This window comes from Dreissena polymorpha, chromosome 1, assembly GCF_020536995.1.
Source record: "Dreissena polymorpha isolate Duluth1 chromosome 1, UMN_Dpol_1.0, whole genome shotgun sequence".
NCBI lineage: Eukaryota > Metazoa > Mollusca > Bivalvia > Myida > Dreissenidae > Dreissena > Dreissena polymorpha.
This window is the reverse complement of record NC_068355.1, coordinates 166,954,218-166,973,697: the sequence shown is the minus strand read 5'-3', so window position 1 is coordinate 166,973,697 and position 19,480 is coordinate 166,954,218. Positions and strand designations below refer to the sequence as shown.

Below are 19,480 nucleotides of genomic sequence, written 5' to 3'. Positions count from 1 at the left end.
TGCGCTCTTCTCATTGGAGAATCAAAATGGCCGCCAAAGAGGCGGAACAAACAGAATTAGCCACAGAAACTGAGGAATTATGCGAAGATCTTGCACCTGGTGACTGTGGCAGTGCCATGCTGATAGCATCTGATTCGGATGACAATTTAAGTACCGAATTCGATGGGGTAAAGGTCTTTAGAAATAAACGGGGTCATATTCACGAAATCGTTCGTCAAAGTTCACAGGAACACGGGGACTCTTCAGGTACAGAACACGGAGATGTCAACGATGTGGGACCCAATGGCGACCAAACAACACCTGGTGCGAGTGAAGATTCAAGCGGCGAACAGAGCGACGTTTGTATCCCATTGTTTTCTTTTCAATTTTATATCTTCAAGTCTATTTAATAATTAAATTTACATTCTGACTATAATTTTTGCAACAACCTTTCAAAGTAAGTTTGCTAATCAGACATCAAATTTCAGGGTTGTCGGAAGCAAATTGACATTTGGGCGGCGGAGGGGTTGGGTATGGGAGGGCGTATCACCCTCCCGTTGGTGGGGGTCCTGAGCCTCCCCCGGATTATTTTTTTTTTTAATTTAAGCATCAAATGGCGCATTCTGGTGCGCTTTTATGCCTGATACCTGACCTTATACACGTCTATTGGCAATAGTATTGCAGGCATATTCTGAATGAAAAAAGTTGTCACAGACAGACAATAGATGGAGAAGTGATCTCTATATGTCGCAGTTTGTACTGTGTAGCAGGCGACACAACGATAGGGATCATGTGAGTTAAAATAACGTTCTTCGGTATTTTTTTTCCCGCAATTCCGTTTCGGAAATTTAAAAATTGTTGGTTTGATTAAGACATATTGAAATGACACAAAAAAGTGGTAAAAACATTAAATAAGTTTTTTAGAATTATCGATTTACTTTGAGCTATTACAATTAATTCAGGTATCTTGAGGTATCTTTAATTTTGTGATAATTAAGGACTTTTGGATTTCAGCACATTTGTTTCATGTCATACTTTCCTTAATATTAATAAAAAGAAGCAAAGGCTTAGATGAATGATTAAACTATAATTAAATTATTGAATCAACAATTAAATATTCCCAGGTTTAATTACTCAAGAATAAAGGGATTATCTTTATAAAAGAGATCGATCAATTAACTACATAATTGACATATACACTACCGCAGGCGGGTGATGGCAAATAACAATACACGTGTTTAATAACTGCGAAAAGCGTGATAACCTTGCTTCGTGGTAAAGATATTTTCAAATATACGGATATTGAAATGGAAAAATAAATTTTAAAAAAGGTTTTTGCTGAAAATATTGAGGGGCGGCCGCCGCCCCTGCCGCCCCATCTCCGACGCCTCTGAATTCCATATAACTGTTTAGTGCAAAATGATTTATATTTTTAGGCATACAATCTTGCAGTTTTCATCACATGACAATTTCATGGACACTTTAATTCATGGATTCTTTATTTGAATACATTGCTTGACATTTTCTTTGGCAATTTTCCTTATGTAGCTTTAGTAAAACCATTTGAACACTCAAAAAGTCACATTTCAACATGTCAAAATTCCATTTTGATGCTAATTAATAGAAATATAACAAATAATCATCCATGCCTTCATTGGTCAGCTTAAGTATTTTGCCTTTTGCAACAACAACATGAAGGATTAGCTTGTTACATATTTACTGCCGCAATTCCTTTCTAGTTGATATTTACTAACTCAAATTCATACGAAAGACTAAAAGGTGAACTGCCACTGTTGTTTGCAAATTCTAGAGGCTTATACAACACATGTGTATTTTTCCAGGGCAAAGAACTTGATGGTGGAGTTAAAGATCTCTGTATATTGCCAGAACATGATGAAGATGATGTGAAAACACCAGACTGGAGAGCGAAGCGTAAACATGTCTTTATATTGAGTGATTCTGGAAAGCCTGTGTACTCAAGGTGAACTCATCCCATCTAGTTATTCCAAAAGACCCCAAATTCTGACTCCTGGTTGTTTTAAACTATTGAAATCCCTGTTAAACCGTTGTGGTTTTTTCCCTAACCTGAGAACAATGTGCTCATAGTTCCCTAAGTCAGTTGTCCTGCAGTGTGTGGTGTGAATCATCAACTTTTAACTTACATGTATTACCACTCTAGAGGCCAAATTTTTTCCAGACCTTAACAGTGAAATTGCGTTGGGGCTACTTGGTTGGCTTGGCCTTATATCAGTGCTCCAGCTAGAATTTGAAAAGGGCAGGGTGGCTTTTTTGTCAAAAGGGCACTTTCGACGCGCAGTATTTTGTGAAAAGGGCACTTTCGACGCGCAGTATTTTGTGAAAAGGGCACGTTCGAGCGCGCGGGTGTTTCTGGAATGCTTTCTATTGCATGTTAATTTATATGTTATAAATAATTGTATTATCCCCATTATTATCAAACCATTCAAATATAATGTCTACAATGAGGATTAAACTTATTATAATTACAATGTAATAAGAGATTTATGAATTATCATATGTAAAAAAAAAATTTTTTTTTTTTTTTTTTTTTTAGGGGGGGGGGGGGGGGCAGGGCGGAGGTTCGGGGGGGGGGGGGGGCAGGGCGGAGGTTCGGGAGGGCAGGGCGCGGCGCCCTTCGATTAAGGCCTAGCTGGAGCACTGTTATATAATACCTTTTTATCCCCACGCTTTTCGGAGAAAAAGTGTTGATATTGTGGTGATGTCCGCCTGTCCGTCCGTTCTGGCCAACTGCTCCTCCAACACTATTAGCACTAGAACCTTGAAACTTACATACATGGTAGCTATGAGCATATGTACGACGGTGACAGTGACGGAATTTTGATCTGTCCCCTGGGTCAAAAGTTATGGGGGTTGGGGCTGGGCCGGGTCAGAGATTTTCCTGCGACAGCGATTCGAAAATGGCTGATAACTTCTGTGTTATTTCAGATATTGCTTTCATATTTGGTATGCATGTGTATCTGGACAACACCTTTCCATGCGCATAAAATGTTTGGCCCCTGTGACCTTGACCTTGAACTTGAGGTTAGCGTTCACGTTTCGAAATCTGCGACTGCGATTCGAAAAAGGCTAATACCTGCTGTCCTTTCAGATATTGCTTTCATATGTGGTCTGCATTTGAATCTAGACAAAACCTTTCCATGCGCATGAAATTTTTTACCACTGTGACCTTAACCTTGAATTTAGGGTCTGCATTTAGATTTCGAAATCTATTATGTGGTTATCTACCCAATCAGAAGAAGTGCAAGGATTTTCATCGGACAAAGGAATTTTTCAACAATGAAGCTTGTGTATTGAAAACACATATAGAGTTACACAGTAGTGGCGCAGGGATGTATTTAGTAGTCAATTGTGTTAACTCATCTGTGAAATGGTTAAGCTCATCCATCTAATGTTTATACAAGGGATTATAAAATATTGGCGCAAAGGGACACCTGTATATGAGAGAAGAGATAGAATGCAGTCAAGCATAAAAAGCATGAGAAACTCATGGAATAGAGCCTCAAGAATCTATAAAAGGGCTGAAACTTTCAATTTGTTCAATTACACTTTTAGACTCATTACTGAAAATCTGTCAAAATGTTCAAGTGGGAAAAATGTGAGAAACAATTTAAAGCAAGATGGACTTTGAACAGGCACATCAAAGACAGACATAAAATTGAACATTTTCATTGTTGTGTACAAGATTGCGATAGTAAGTTTCTGAGACGCTACTATTAAGTAAACCATTTAACCTCAAAACATAACTTTTCCAAAACAGAAACAAGAAGATTGGCTATAAGAGAGCATGTTCAGCCATCTCATAAGTCATTCCAATGAGGATGACTTGTACATAATAGATGTCAGTGAAGTTGATTCAGTAATAGATTTGTTAGGAGAGCAGGATGAGGAGGAGAAATTAGGGTATAGATTTTCACTTATTTTTATATGCCGGTTTAAAAAAAACGGGACGTATTATAGTTTCACCTTGGTGGCGGGCGGGTGGGCGGCGGGCGGGTGGGCGGCGTCCACAGAAGTTTCCGCTCTCTAATTGAAGTAGTTTTCATCCGATCTTCACCAAACTTGGTCAGAAGTTGTATCTAGACAATATCTAGGTCAAGTTGGAATATTGGTCATGCCGGGTCAAAAACTAGGTCACGGGGTCACTTAGTGCATTTCAAGCATTTAGCATGGTGTCCGCTCTCTAATAGAAGAAGTTTTCATCCGATAATCGCCAAACTTGGTCAGAAGTTGTATCTAGACAATATTTCGGTCAAGTTTGAATATGGGTCATGCCGGGTCAAAAACTAGGTCACAAGGTCACTTAAACCATTTCAAGCATTTAGCATGGTGTCCGCTCTCTAATTTAAGTAGTTTACATCCGATCTTTACCAAATTTGGTCAGAAGTTGTGTCTAGACAATATCTAGGTCAAGTTCAAATATGGGTCATGCCGGGTCGAAAACTAGATCATGAGGTCACTTAGTGCATTTTTATTTAGCATGGTGTCCGCTCTCTAATTGAAATAGTTTTCATCTGATCTTTACCAAATTTGGTCAGAAGTTGTGTCTAGATGATATGTAAGTTGTAGGTCAAGTTCAAATATGGGTCAGGTAAAGTTATCAAGTTGTCCAAAACCTTCAAACGGGCGTGACAGTTTGGCACTCTTGTTTAGGTTATTTTACATTAACGTCTTCATTTCTACACCAAATTACTTCAATTTTTACTGAATATCTCTTATGACAATACGGTAAATCTCAACTATTTATGGCCCCATTACCAACCCTGGGGCGCCCCTGGGTCAAACATGCGGCGTGGGGATAAGCGTCGGCCTCTGCCACGCCATTTCTAGTTTTAATTTGTTTTTATTGGCTATTATTATATAGTATTAAACTTATAAAGTACATTATAACATCAAATTATATTTAATATAGATGAATCCTTATGTAATATATGTGGAAAAAAGTTTACCTTCCAACAACTTTTCACAAAAAAGGTCATCATGCCCCTTTTCAGGCTTCCTTGCATTTTTTTCTTGGCTTAAATTATCCATACAGCTCATGTTAGTTTATCAGTGTGTTGACGTATTTGAAACGCATTTGTGTATGTATTCCATGGAGGATTGAGAATCATATATCACCATAGTTCCCATTTCTGCCCTTGACTAATCATATATAACCTGTTCTTGGAAGCTATATGATTTACAATTGGTTGTCAATCTTAACACCATATATAAAACTTTCTAGTAAATTATTTTTTTTGTTAAGTGGTTTAAGAAAACTTCAACCTCTATTCTTAAAGAGTGTTGACAGCTGTTTTTTCATTTGTGGCTACTGATTCTTCTAGTTTTATTAATGATATCATATTCAGTTTCCACTTCTGGATTGCTTTAAATAAACAATATTGTCCATAAAAATTTTCTGTGGATTTGCCTGTTTACGAATCTGGACAACATATATTTATTGAGTCTATTAATAAAGTATAGATAAACAAAGAAATTGTGTATTTGTAAGTTCTAAATTGATGTATGTTTTTAACTTTGTAATTGTGTTATACTACAGACAATTGTCTACTTGTATGCTTAAATTAATTGTGATTGCACATACAACCAGCTTCCTAGACACACATTGCATTTTCTGTTTATACTTTACAGATAAGAAAAAAAACACAAAGAAAATAATGAGGTCTAGAGCATCAAGAACACATAGACATCATTTAAATCTTAGTTGTGACTAAAGCAGAATTTTTCTAATTTGAATTTATTTTGTCAGTTTATGCTTGTGAGTATAATGGTATAAAATCAGAAACTTTGTTAGCTCAGCGTTTTTGGAAAAAACCCGAGGTATCGTCATAGCCAGCTCGCCGTCTGCCGTCCGCGTAGTGCTAAAACCTTAATATTGGCTCTCAAATCAAAGTGCGTCCACCTACAACTTTGAAACTTCATATGTAGATGCACCTTGATGAGTTCTACATGCCACACCCATTTTGGGGTCACTAGGTCCAAGGTCAAGGTCACTGTGACCTCTAAAAAAATCAAAAAATCTGAAAGCTTTCATTTATTCAAAACTGCACCCGTAGCCAAGCGTTGCACCCATTATGCGGTGCTCTTGTTTTAACTTAAAATACAATAAAAATTAAATAAAGTTCATTGTTTCAGGTATGGAAACGAGGACAAATTAGTGACCACTTTTGGAGTTATGCAAGCATTAGTGTCATTCGTAGAAGACTCCAATCATGACAGTATCCGTTCCATAGTTGTAGGCGATCATCGCGTCGTCTTCCTCCATTACGATAACATCATCCTCGTGTGCGCCACGTGCGGAATGGAATCAGACAGACAGATTCGAATCCAGCTTAATTACTTATATAATCAGATTTTAAGTGTATTGACGCTCAGTACGCTGAAGAAGATATTCAAGCAGCGTAGGAATTATGATTTACGGCGACAGTTGAGTGGCTCCGAGAAGTTTCTAGACAGTTTGTTGTGCATGATGGAGACGGAGCCTGGGTTGTTGCTGAGTGCAGTCCGGTGTCTACCCATCGAGAGTCAGACCAGAGACATGATTGCTCAGAGTATCGTGCAGAATGCAAAGATTAAGGTATGCCTTGTGCTGGTTACTCGGTGAGGAAAAACTGGGTAACCAATATCATTTGTGGACATCCATTTTTATGGACATTTTTTTTAACACAGAATCAAACGTTTGACGAATGTTTACCTTTAAAGTCTTATATCCAATAAATTAAATTGCATTAATGAAAGATTCAATGATATGCACCGTTTTACAAGGCCACTAATTTGCATGAATTCACAGTATCTTACTTTTTCACTTTGTGATCATTCAAATGCTGGCTGAGAGGATTGGAAGTTAACTATCAATTTCGAGGTCACATTTCAAGGTCATAGTTGCATAATTTTTTTTGGCGTACTCTTGGCAATTTTTTTACCAATTATCATGTTCATTGTTATGCTTGTTGCATGGGAGGACAGGATTACGCCTTATGATTTTGTGCTTGAAGGCAGTGCTCCAGCTAGGATTTGAAAAGGGCAGGGGGACTTTTTTTTCAAAAGGGCACTTTCGACGCGCAGTATTTTGACAAAAGGGCACTTTCGACGCGCAGTATTTTGTGAAAAGGGCACATTCGAGCGCACGAGTGTTTCTGGAATGCTTCCTATTGCATGTTAATTTAAATGTTATAAATAATTGTATTATTCCCATTATTATTAAACCATTCAAATTTAATGTCTACAATGAGGATTAAACTAATTACAATGTAAAATTTTTTTTTTTTTTTTTAGGGGGGGGGGGGCAGGGCGGAGGTTCGGGGGGCAGGGCGGAGGTTCGGGGGGGCAGGGCGCGGCGCCCTTTGATTTAGGCCTAGCTGGAGCACACTGTTGAAGGTCATGGTTAAATGTGTTTCTGCAGAATATCTAGATAATGCTTTGATCCACAATTTCTCAATTGGTAGGCTCATTACTTGGGATTTTACCAATAATTTACACATGGGTGCACACTTGCAGAGTGTTTTATGTGTTCTTTGTCTTAAAATCGTAGGCAATGAATGAGTGTCCTTGAATCAAATCTTTATTGTAGACTGTGTCAATCTGTGTTACAAGAAATCTTGTTTGGTATATTACTGGAGCATTTTAAGTCATCAGATTGCATACAAACAAGCACCAAGGATCACTAATTACCCTTTTGATTACCTGGTACCGTGAAAGCTTATCTCTGACGTCACATCATCTGCTTCAAGCTTTGTTTGGCATAAAAACACTGGATTGAAATAAAAATCAGCACTTTTTTAATATAAATTATTTGGTTACTATTTTGTTTGCAATATTTTGCTTTTTAATTTCAAAATGAAGGGGTATTTCGCAATCTGCAAGTTAAGTGTTCTCTTGATATTGTCATATATTTGTGTGACCCAACAAAACTGTCAACTATTTTGACATAAGGAGTTGAAATAGAGAGTACATGTAGTAAAAGAAATATCTCATATAATTAACAATAATAAAGTTTCATTTTAAGCACCAGAGTTTATGCTATTAATTACTGTTATTATTTATATTACTATTGTTGACAATAATTGGCTCCTACCTATTTAAAGCAACGCATTTTAGTGTCAACAACTTTTTATGACCAAGTGAAACCCCTGTCAATATTTGTAATTGTCTGAGTATTGGAATGGTCTCTGAAATCACAAGTACTTGTTTGTGAACTCTGTAGGATCATTGCCTACTTGTTCATCCTGTTATAAAAGCATTAAAAATTCACTCTTAATGAAACATTCATTTAATAAGTACATTATACCTCAGACAAATCTTCCAAGGTATACTTTATTTCAAAAAATCAAATCATGCTTGCTTCTCGAGTAAAAAAAGTGTCTTCTGAACATCTATACATACAGGCCAGCGTGTGAAATATTGTTGTCCTAGTCTCAATCATGTTCACAGGACCTGGTGTTTGCGCTGATTATTGCCAACAGCCAGCTGGTGACGCTGGTGCGTATGAAGCGCTACTTCCTGCACCCGATGGACCTGCACCTGATCATCAACTTAATCAACGCCGCAGAGTCTTTCAAAGCTGCGGAGTCCTGGACTCCCATATGCTTGCCAAAGTTTGACTCGTCGTAAGTAGGATATGCTTCAACAGTTTGACTTTCATGAAATATGAAATAAAAATAAAGCTTACATGTGTACTTCAAAGCCCGGAAAAAACCTGAGGTATTGTAATAGCCAGCTCGTCACCCGACGTCCGCCGTAGGCGTCGTGCTAAAACCTTAACATTTGCTCTAAAATCAAAGTGCTTCCACATACAACTTTGAAGTTTCATATGTAGATGCACCTTGGTGAGTTCTACACGCCACACCCATTTTTGTATCACTAGGTCAAAGGTCAAGGTCACTGTGACCTCTAATATAAAACTTAAACATAGGCTCTAAAATCAAAGTGCTTCCACCTACAACTTTGAAACTTCATATGTAGATGCACCTTGATGAGTTCTACACGCCACACCCATTTTTGAGTCAATAGGTCAAAGGTCAAGGTCACTGTGACCTCTACTATTAAACTTTAACATTGGCTCTAAAATCAAAGTGCTTCCACCTACAACTTTGAAACTTCATATGTAGATACACCTTGATGAGTTCTACACGCCACACCCATTTTGGGGTCACTAGGTCAAAGGTCAAGGTCATTGTGACCTCTAAAAAAAAATAATCTGACAAGCACCTGTAGCCGAGCGTAGCGCCCGTTATGAGGTGCTCTTGTTACTATGTATTACAGAGGATTCTTGCAGGCTCACATATCACTATGTATTACAGAGGATTCTTGCAGGCTCACATATCACTATGTATTACAGAGGGTTCCTGCAGGCTCGCATATCACTATGTATTACAGAGGATTCCTGCAGGCTCGCATATCACTATGTATTACAGAGGGTTCCTGCAGGCTCACATATCACTATGTATTACAGAGGATACCTGCAGGCTCACATATCACTATGTATTACAGAGGATTCCTGCAGGCTCACATATCACTATGTATTACAGAGGATTCCTGCAGGCTCACATATCACTATGTATTACAGAGGATTCCTGCAGGCTCACATATCACTATGTATTACAGAGGATTCCTGCAGGCTCACATATCACTATGTATTACAGAGGGTTCCTGCAGGCTCACATATCACTATGTATTACAGAGGGTTCCTGCAGGCTCACATTTCACTATGTATTACAGAGGGTTCCTGCAGGCTCACATATCACTATGTATTACAGAGGATTCTTGCAGGCTCACATATCACTATGTATTACAGAGGGTTCCTGCAGGCTCGCATATCACTTTGTATTACAGAGGATTCCTGCAGGCTCGCATATCACTATGTATTACAGAGGGTTCCTGCGGGCTCACATATCACTATGTATTACAGAGGATACCTGCAGGCTCACATATCACTATGTATTACAGAGGATTCCTGCAGGCTCACATATCACTATGTATTACAGAGGATTCCTGCAGGCTCACATATCACTATGTATTACAGAGGATTCCTGCAGGCTCACATATCACTATGTATTACAGAGGGTTCCTGCAGGCTCACATATCACTATGTATTACAGAGGGTTCCTGCAGGCTCACATTTCATACCTGGATGAGGCCTGCCAGACGTGTCTACTGCTGCTGTCTGTTGACAGAGACTGCTTCTTTACACTGTCCGAATGCAAGACAAAGGTCACAGAAGTAGGTGATATAGGGTTGGCAACTTGCCATATCTTGTTTACTGCACTTTTAAATGATTGTGTTTGATCATATAGATGAGCACAAAGACAACTTTTGTTAATTCCTTGTTAGTTTAATAGTTTTTAGCTCAATTTTTGTTAAGAAAATGCAAGCTGTTCTACATGCTTCTATATCAAGTCAGGGCTGGGCTAAAGTTTGTTGGTAAGTCAGTTTCTCAGAATGTGCTTTAGCAATTTTAAACTCATTTTGAATATTTATTCCCAATATGAAAATGAACCCATGTGACAAGATTGGGAATTGTCATTTTTAAAGAATTGTAAACTTGGTCAAAATTAAAATGTCAACCAGTTTTTCACTAAAAAAATCATATATTATAAACATTGGCTTTCAGAGACTCATAAAATATAACTGCCTGAAAGTGATCAGCGATTCGCTGAGAAACCACAGCTGCATCTGTTAAAAATGTTGTTTCTGTAGAGAATTGTGATCAGATAAAAACTTAACACGTTTTCAGTACAAATCATTAATTGACATGGCTTTCCAGCGACTCATAAAATACAACGGCCTAAAAGCGATCAGCGACTCTCTGAGAAAGGACAGTTACAACATCTCCAAGTGTGGGATCTCAGACCTGCGTCACTTCCTGTACAAGAACAAGAGCACGGCGCAGTACACGAGTCCCGAGCTTGAGGCCCCCTATCTGAGTACGGAGGAGCAGGAGAGACTGTTTGGGCTGTACTACTACCTGCACAACCGGATACACTCCACTAGTCGGCCCCTCAAGATTCTCTACCATGTAGGGCAGTATGAGGCACTGCTAGGCTGGGTGAGTGATTGTCTTTAGGGTTTTGAACTTTTTGAAACAAATATTGATGCTTTGCGATTGGTGCAGTATTTCAGACCCTTTTGGTATAAATGTTGATGTATTACCATAAGCAGGAATTTAGGAGAGTTGTAATGTCATATATGATGTTAGTAAATGTTTTGCATTTGTGGTAAATTATAAGTGATGTGTGTGCTTTAAAAACCTGGAAATGAGGTTTAAAGAGCACTTAAAACCACAGTATAAAGTGTAATGAAACAAGAAAAAAAGGCAATGTGTTTTTAATGTTTTAACTAAAAAAAACTTGAGCTTAATTGTGTAAAAAATAATTAATATACATGTAGTAAACAATGAAATTCCAGAAATTGTAAGAGGCTTCCAGGTGGTGTTCCTGTGTAGAACCAGTAGTTAGTGTCCTTTGTAAACTGTTTTGTGAAAGCTACTTGAGCCGCGGCTATGATCAGAGTATCCCTCTTGCTGTTTGACATTATATCCATCACACCACTGCACCCTTTAACATTTTTGAAGACATAAGCTTTTTACTTTATAAGCCATTAAGAAAATATAGAGGATATTTGTTGGATTTGATGGAATATTGATTTTATTTCACCAGTGATCATATAAAATAATATTTTCAGGAGTGGCGCAGCCACGAGTGAAAATATGTATTTTTTATGATCACAAGTGAAATAAAATCGATAATCCATCGAATCCAACAAATTTTCTTTTTATTTTATGCTTTTTTTCACCGTTTATTTACATTGTAACATAATTTTACTGGATAATTTCGCTGGATTTATGATGTCATTTTGTCGAAAAAATGACATCATTTCACAGTAAAACAGCGAAAAATATTGATCTTTTTCACTGTTATTTTTCACTGTTTCAAACAGTGAAATATCAGTTTTATTTCACTGATATTTCTCTATAAACCACCAGAAAGCATAAAATAAGTTTATTTTTTTAAAGGAAGAGTTCTTTTTTACAATTTAGAAAATATTTATAACCACTTCTTTCTTACATTTGATGTAAGATACATTGTTACTAGTAACCACTCTGGACAATGAAGAGTGGCACAGTTGTACATGCCTTCATTTCTACAAGATACTTGAACATACATTTCAAGCTCATCTCCTGAAATGTGCATTTAGTTAACTGTACAACATGTTTATGCCCTGAAACGGAGGTATACGTCAATCACGTCCTTCCTTCCCTCAGTCCTATGTTCTGTCAAATTTCAAGAACCTCAACAGATATATCTTTACATATGTGTTCAGGGTCAACAGATACGGTCACTGACCATGACCTATATCTTTGAAAAGCCTTTAAGCAAAATTATGCCCCTTTTGCACTAATTGAAATGTTCTTATGCACATTTAAATTCAGGTTGAAAATGAGTTTGCATCAAACAAGTACATATCTGTGTAACTTCTACAGAAATTCAAGTGAAAATTCACATGTCTTTGGGATAATCACACCCCAAGATCCATAACTCTTACATGCGTTTTGTCAGAATAATGCACCCTTTGTGCTGACACAATTTAGGTGTAGATTTTAGTTGGCTTATTCATGACTTAGTTTGAATGGGCCAACTTTGATGAGACCTTTGATATAACAAGCCTAAATGGAGACCCTCAAATTTGAGCCATTTGGGTCACTTTTGCTTAAAATAGATAAAGGGTTTCTTTTTAAAACACTTAAGGTTGAATGGAGATATTTTGCTGTAATTTTGTTTGAAGATATTCGGGTCAAGGAGACTGTCACTGAAAATAGAAATAATGTTTTGACTTAATATTGTGACATTGATTTTAGGTTAAGTGCTACAATTTGGTTTGTAGGATAACATACATTCAGACTTAGCTTGTGATTTCATTTGTTGCAAGTCAAGTCAAGGTGACAGGCAGTGTTACTAAAAATAGAAAAACATTAACTAGAGTTTAGTAGCGGGTTTGAATTGAAAGCTGTGTGTAGGGAACTATATGCAAACCTTGCTTGGGATAAGGATTCAAATGAATATTCAGATACAGATGTAATGATAAAAGACTTTGTGAGGAAAGCAAGAGTAACAACCATAGGTTTTTCTTTTATACTTATGGAGTTATACTAATGTGTTTAATTTTCATGTGAAAAGAATGACTATGCATATTAAACTATGTATAGTGCACATTTTTATACACTGTATTAATTCTGGACATTGCCGTTTCAGTTTTTCATAAAATAAATAAAACTTACCTGTTTTCCCCAGATTTAATGGTTAAGATCACGCTTTTGAGTCAAAATAATATTTTTGGTGCATTTGGTGCTGACAGTGACAGCTGTTGTATTGACATCACTAGTGTCAAAGTACATAAGGGTGAGTCACAATGGTCAGGCATATAGATGTCACACTTATCTGTTGTAGGTAACAATGGTCAGGCATATAGATGTCACACTTATCTGTTGTAGGTAACAATGGTCAGGCATATAGATGTCACACTTATCTGTTGTAGGTAACAATGGTCAGGCATATAGATGTCACACTTATCTGTTGTAGGTAACTCAAGGATTCGAGCTGTATGCAGTCTTCAGTCCACTTGTGACGAAATCATTGGCGATCAACGCAGTAAACAAGCTCATGGCATGGATACGGAAGGAAGCTAGTCGATTATTTATACTCGAGTCTGTGACATTCTGATAGTTAGTCTGGTTTTAGTAGTGGTGTGAACCAAATCAACATTGTGATATGTGCATTTGATAAATGTGTTAATGGAAGGTCTAGTCGCTGAAAGTTTTGTTGGCTGGGGACTCTTAAAGAATCAGATGATATCTTGGAAGGGGAATAAGGGCACTCTTGATATCATATTTCTTTAGTTCTATAACTCATTATCTTTAGGGCAAAATATTAGCAAAATATAAGCACTTAATATGTTCGTAAGGTAAGATGACAGATTGGGCACCGTAAAACATAAGAATTTTCAACAGTGAAGGATTATGACATAACCTGCTACAATTAGCAGATGGTTACCTTTATGGTAACATATTAACTTTGAGGTAAAAATGTGTTTTTTTTATAATAATATTGTTTCTGGGTAATAGATGGTTTGCAATGCACAAAATCTGAATGGCTACCTTAAATGTCAAACAAAGTTCAATATTGTTTAAAAAGCATAGAGTAGCCGCTCAAAATTTAACACTCCGCTGGTGCATTCAATGATTAAGATATGTAAGTTAACTCTGTACATTAAAGGTTACCTGTATGAGATGGTGTGTAACACACAAGGACAACATGGTAACCATTAATAGCTTGACTATGATTTTTGATGTGTATGATTTTACATTCATATAACTTCCAAATGCCACATGACCTGACAGTTAGCTTCACAATTTGTCAAGGTACGAGTCACATAGCATATTCATTCAGATATACCTTTAATTACAAAAAGTATCAATCATTGCTGAAATAAATTGACATTTTCTACAGCTGAGTTTAATATAAATGTTTATTTGAATATGTCTTTGAAAGCCATTTGATGACATTTTATTGATGAATAGCTCATGTATAAATTGCCACATTCACTTGATTATTTAGAGATATTATTTCATATAGGTCATAAATTTGCCGTGTAAATGTTAGCAAAGTGTATGTCCTATAGGATGACTTTTTCTGAAGCCATTCTTTAAGTTTCATAAATGTTATTATTTTAGATATAATTTCTAAATGGCATGTGTACACATGTTATGCAATTTTCACCTGATTTAGCAAAATACTACCAAATATAGTGATAATGTACATGTTTTAATACCTGAAAATAATTAATTGATCATTATTTAATTATATACAAATAAAGCAAATGAGAATTCATTAAACCTGTGGAACATGTGTTTCTATTACAAATTGTTAATGGTTAAATATATTAAGAAATATATTTAAGGGTTATTACAATGCTTTTAAAAATATTGCATTAATATCATTTTTTGACCTTATTTAATGTTCATAGGCCAGTTCAGAGGGCAAGAAATTGGCTATGTACAATGCATTTTGTTGTACATTTGGTTGTAGTTTTTATAGGAAAATATTTGCCAGTAACAAAGATGTTAATGTTAGTGTGTGTTTTGTTAAACTATATTTTTGTATGAATGTATGGAATGTTTTAGTGGCAGTAGTAGTATAACTCAAAAATTTGAAATGCACATTTAACTATTTGAACAAATAGTCTGTTGTTTCAAGTGAAAATGTATGCAGTACAAATAATGCAAGTAGTAACTCTGACAATAATAGGAACTGCCAGGGTGACACACCAGTTAGTTACACTACTATAAGTGATATTTTTTAGAGAATTGTATATTTACAAAGTATACTCTAATAATATACTAAATACAAGTTTTGTAACTATAGTGTTAAAGTGTATTTTTTTTAATAATTAAAATTAAAAATATTTTGTTTGAAATGTTTAAACAAAAGGAATTAATTATTTGTTGGGCCGTTTAATTGAACTTGTTCACATTTCTATAAAAAATAATTGTGATAGAGCCTAAACAGAATGTATTATTTTATTCATACAAGCAAAATAGCAATCCTGATAAAAAGATGTTAACAATTAATGTCTGTTTATAGGATAATCATTAGTAATAATCAGTATAATTGTAAGAAGATTGTAAAACAGCATGTCCAGACTGTAATTTTGTCATTCATTATGTTTTAAAATAACTAACCACAAGTGGCCACCATCAGTAGACAGTGTGTTATAGGTATCAACTGTCTCCATACTTTAAAGGTAAAGGTCACACTAGGAGGGCAGAGGTCAATTTTGCCATTACAAATTTGGTGCATCCTTGTCCTATGGACACATGTCGTGTTTTGTAACATGACATTAAATGGTCTTTAGAAGAATACGAAATTCTCTGAGACAGTCACTTAAAATGTATATGAAGTCAATTTATTCAAGCCCTGGTCAATTCAAATTCATGTAATAATTATGTACTGGGGGAGATTGGATGATTTAATTATTGTGTTTGGTGTTTAATATAAATATTTCTTATTCCCCATTAGAAGAAGTAGGGATGTCATACTATAATAAAGTGGTTAGTTGGTCAATCTGTTGTTAACCAGGTTTTCCGAAGGAAAAAACTGGTTATTAGATTGGCGAATGCGGGCGGGCTGGCTGGCGGGCTGGCGGGCGGGCGGAACAATCTTGTCCGGGCCATAACTATGTTGTTCATTGTCAGATTTTAAAATCATTTGGCACATTTGTTCACCATCATTGGACGGTGTGTCGCGCAAAATAATTACGTCGATATCTCCAACGTCAAGGTCACACTTTGAGTTCAAAGGTCAAAAAAAAAAAAAAAAAAAAAAAAAAAAAATTCTCCCTTTATCAGATTTTTTTTTCACAATGAAAACCTGGTTTTGTGACAATTTTGTCCCTTGTTCATTTTGTTTCCAAACAATATGCAGAGGTAACCCTGATCTTTAATGATGTATGTTGGTATGCTGGTTATTACGGAGAAAAGGATGACACCAATGATTTTGAGGTCAACAAGTTAAAGTGTCAGGGTCACACTAAGATGTAAAAGGTAAATGTGGGCATGAAGCAGCTGCCTCAGTCATATCATTGTCATTTATTGATAGATTATAAAATTACTCGGCTAAAATTAAATCCATCATAAGATGACATGTAATGTGTAACATGTGTCTCCTTACCCCAAAGGTCAAGGTCACTTAGGTCAAATTTTGCCATAAAACCGCTTGTCCATACTGTAACTATGTCATTCATCATGCCTTTTACCACTACCACTTTTTACCACTACCACTTTTTACCACTACCACTTTTAACCGCTAATTTACCACTTATGACTATAATGAGGAGACAGCATTTTGTGTGTAACACTTGTCTACCAACCTCAGAGGTCAACGTCACACCTAGAGATCAAGAGTAAAATTTGGCTATAAAATGGCTTGTTAGGGCTTAACTTTGTCATTCATAGTTTAGTTTTTAGAACAGTATCACAAATGACTACCATGGGAAGACAGAGTTTGGGGTGTATCACCCCTCTTATTACATCAAAGGTCAGGGCTTCAAGATGTCAACATTGGTCATAAAACAGCTTGTTTTTTACATAGGTGGAGTTTTGATAAAAGTGTAATGTATTTGCATCCTTACCATATGGACACATCTCTAATTTACTAAAAATTATAGCTGATTTGAAGTCCGCTTATTAGTAAATTGATTCTTATTATTCAGGTACATGCAATAATGTACAAAGCCTGTCTTGTTTTAATTTGATTATATTAATTCATGAACCGGAGTTTTAATTATCGCCAGTGGCCATGATTTTTCATCCATCGTCAATATTTACTCAGTGAGCCATATTTATTGCCCCAAGCTTAGGGACTTGAGGTCTCCAGTGAGCATCTAAAGCACTCTTGTTTTTGAACATTATAGGTGTTTAAATAGAAAATTATTATGTTAGAGAATATGAGTCATAAGGACGCTTCTATAGAGTAAACATGTTTATATGAGATTGAAAAGTATTCTCATAAACATATGAACAAATTGTAATAACAGAATATGCATAAACTATCAATCTTGCATGTATGTATGTGCTATTTATTTATTTTATTTTATTGTTGAAATGATGTTACGAGCAAATAAAAATTGTAAACATTGTGATCGCTGTAGTTGGCTTGTTATTCTCAAATTGAAAATGCTGACCAGGGCACAATAACGGTACAAAGGGGAGCTGTTGTTATCAGTCACTGTCTGCCATTGGTCATATATTGATGATATCAGAATTTTAATTTTTATTGAATTGAGTTTGCAGGGATTTGAAACTTGCCTTTTTATTAATTTTATCTGTAATACTTAGTTTCAGTCGCTTCTGTCTGGTATATTATTTGTTCACATGCTCTCATAAACTCATGTCTGGCATAGTACCTAACTTTTGTATTCTTGTTTGATGAAACATTATATGCAGCATCCTTATAGTGTGGACATGTGCATATTGTCTGAAAGTCAAAAAAACATTTATTTCATTTTAAAAGACATGATTTTTATCAGAAAGGTTTGCTCTGTGACGTACTGGTTTCAGGATCAATGTGATATTGGTACCTGACATATTGTTTTTGCCCTGTCTGTTGATTTGTTTGCGTCAAACTTTAACATTTGCTATAACTTTTGCAATATTGAAGATAGCTTCTTGATATTTGGCATTCATGTGTATCTCATGGACCTGCACATTTTGAGTGATAAAAGGTTCAAGGTCAAATATATTGGGAGACGTAGTGTTTCACAAACACATCTTGTTTTAACATGGATTTAACATGAACGTGAAAAATTGGACTGGTGGTTATCATTGGCATATCAAGACATTGTTTTGGGTTTTATGTCATTTTGTCAGAGTGGATACTTAGTAGTATAGTCAAAGAACATGTTGAGTTCAAAGTCACGTTGAGACATGTGTGTCCAAAAACTGTGTCACCAAGTAAATTAAACAAAAAGTTTCATCACCTCTGTATGGCAAGATTAAGTTCAATATTGATTCAACTTTGTTCGGATTTTTATGTTGATAATACCTAGTTAAAGTTTGAATCTGGGTCATGAGTCAAAAAGTTGGTCACCAAGTCAAGTTTCGATGATTGGTTTTCCTCTTACTCAGGTGATGTTTAGGGCCATTACTTCTGTTGCACTTTATAGTTTGTTTTTATAGATTTACAATATTTTTTGTATGCAAATAACATTAAAACCTTCCCCCATATAGATTTTAGAGATTTCCCATACTTACGAAACTAGTACAATAAAATTGTGTCTGTAATATTTGATAGGCACACTATATTTTGGCATTCACATTTCATTTTCTGTCTGCATTGTTACCTTTTATTAAAATCGTTTTATAAGTGCATTTGGTTTATGATTTTAGCTCACCTGAGCACAACATGCTCATGGTGAGCTTTTGTGATCGCCTTTTGTCCGTTGTCTGTCGTGCTTTGTGCGGCGTCAACATTTTCCTTGTTCACTCTCTAGAGGCCACATTTATTGTCCAGTCTTCATAAAATTTGGTCAGAAGATTGGTTTCAATGATATCTTGGATAAGTTTTAAAATGGTTATGTTTGCTTGAAAAACATGGCTGCCAAGGGGCGGGGTATTTTTCCTTATATGGCTATAGCAAAATCTTGTTAACACTCTAGAGGCCACATTTATTGTCTGATCCTCATAAAACTTGGTCAGAAGATTCATCCCAATGATATCTTGGACGAGTTTGAAAATGATGTCCGTTGGTTGAAAACATGGCCGCCAGGGGGCGGAGCATTTTCCTTATATGGCTATAGTAAAACCTTGTTAACACTCTGGAGGCCACATTTATATTCCAATCTTCATGAAACTTGCTCAGATGATTTGTCCCAATGACATCTTGGATGAGTTCAAAAATGGTAACCTTGGCTTGAA

General features: G+C 36.1%; 1 protein-coding gene across 1 annotated transcript; it reads left to right on the top strand.

The window, feature by feature from the left end:
* On the top strand, window positions 1-17,706 carry LOC127859641 (protein SAND-like). Its single transcript, XM_052397150.1, has 7 exons — window positions 1-338; window positions 1,821-1,960; window positions 6,151-6,592; window positions 8,446-8,621; window positions 10,113-10,233; window positions 10,778-11,059; window positions 13,590-17,706. Exons 1-7 carry the CDS (start codon window positions 27-29, stop codon window positions 13,728-13,730), a joined length of 1,614 nt encoding a protein of 537 aa, XP_052253110.1. The 5' UTR covers window positions 1-26; the 3' UTR covers window positions 13,731-17,706.
* The last annotated feature ends 1,774 nt before the right edge of the window (window positions 17,707-19,480 follow it).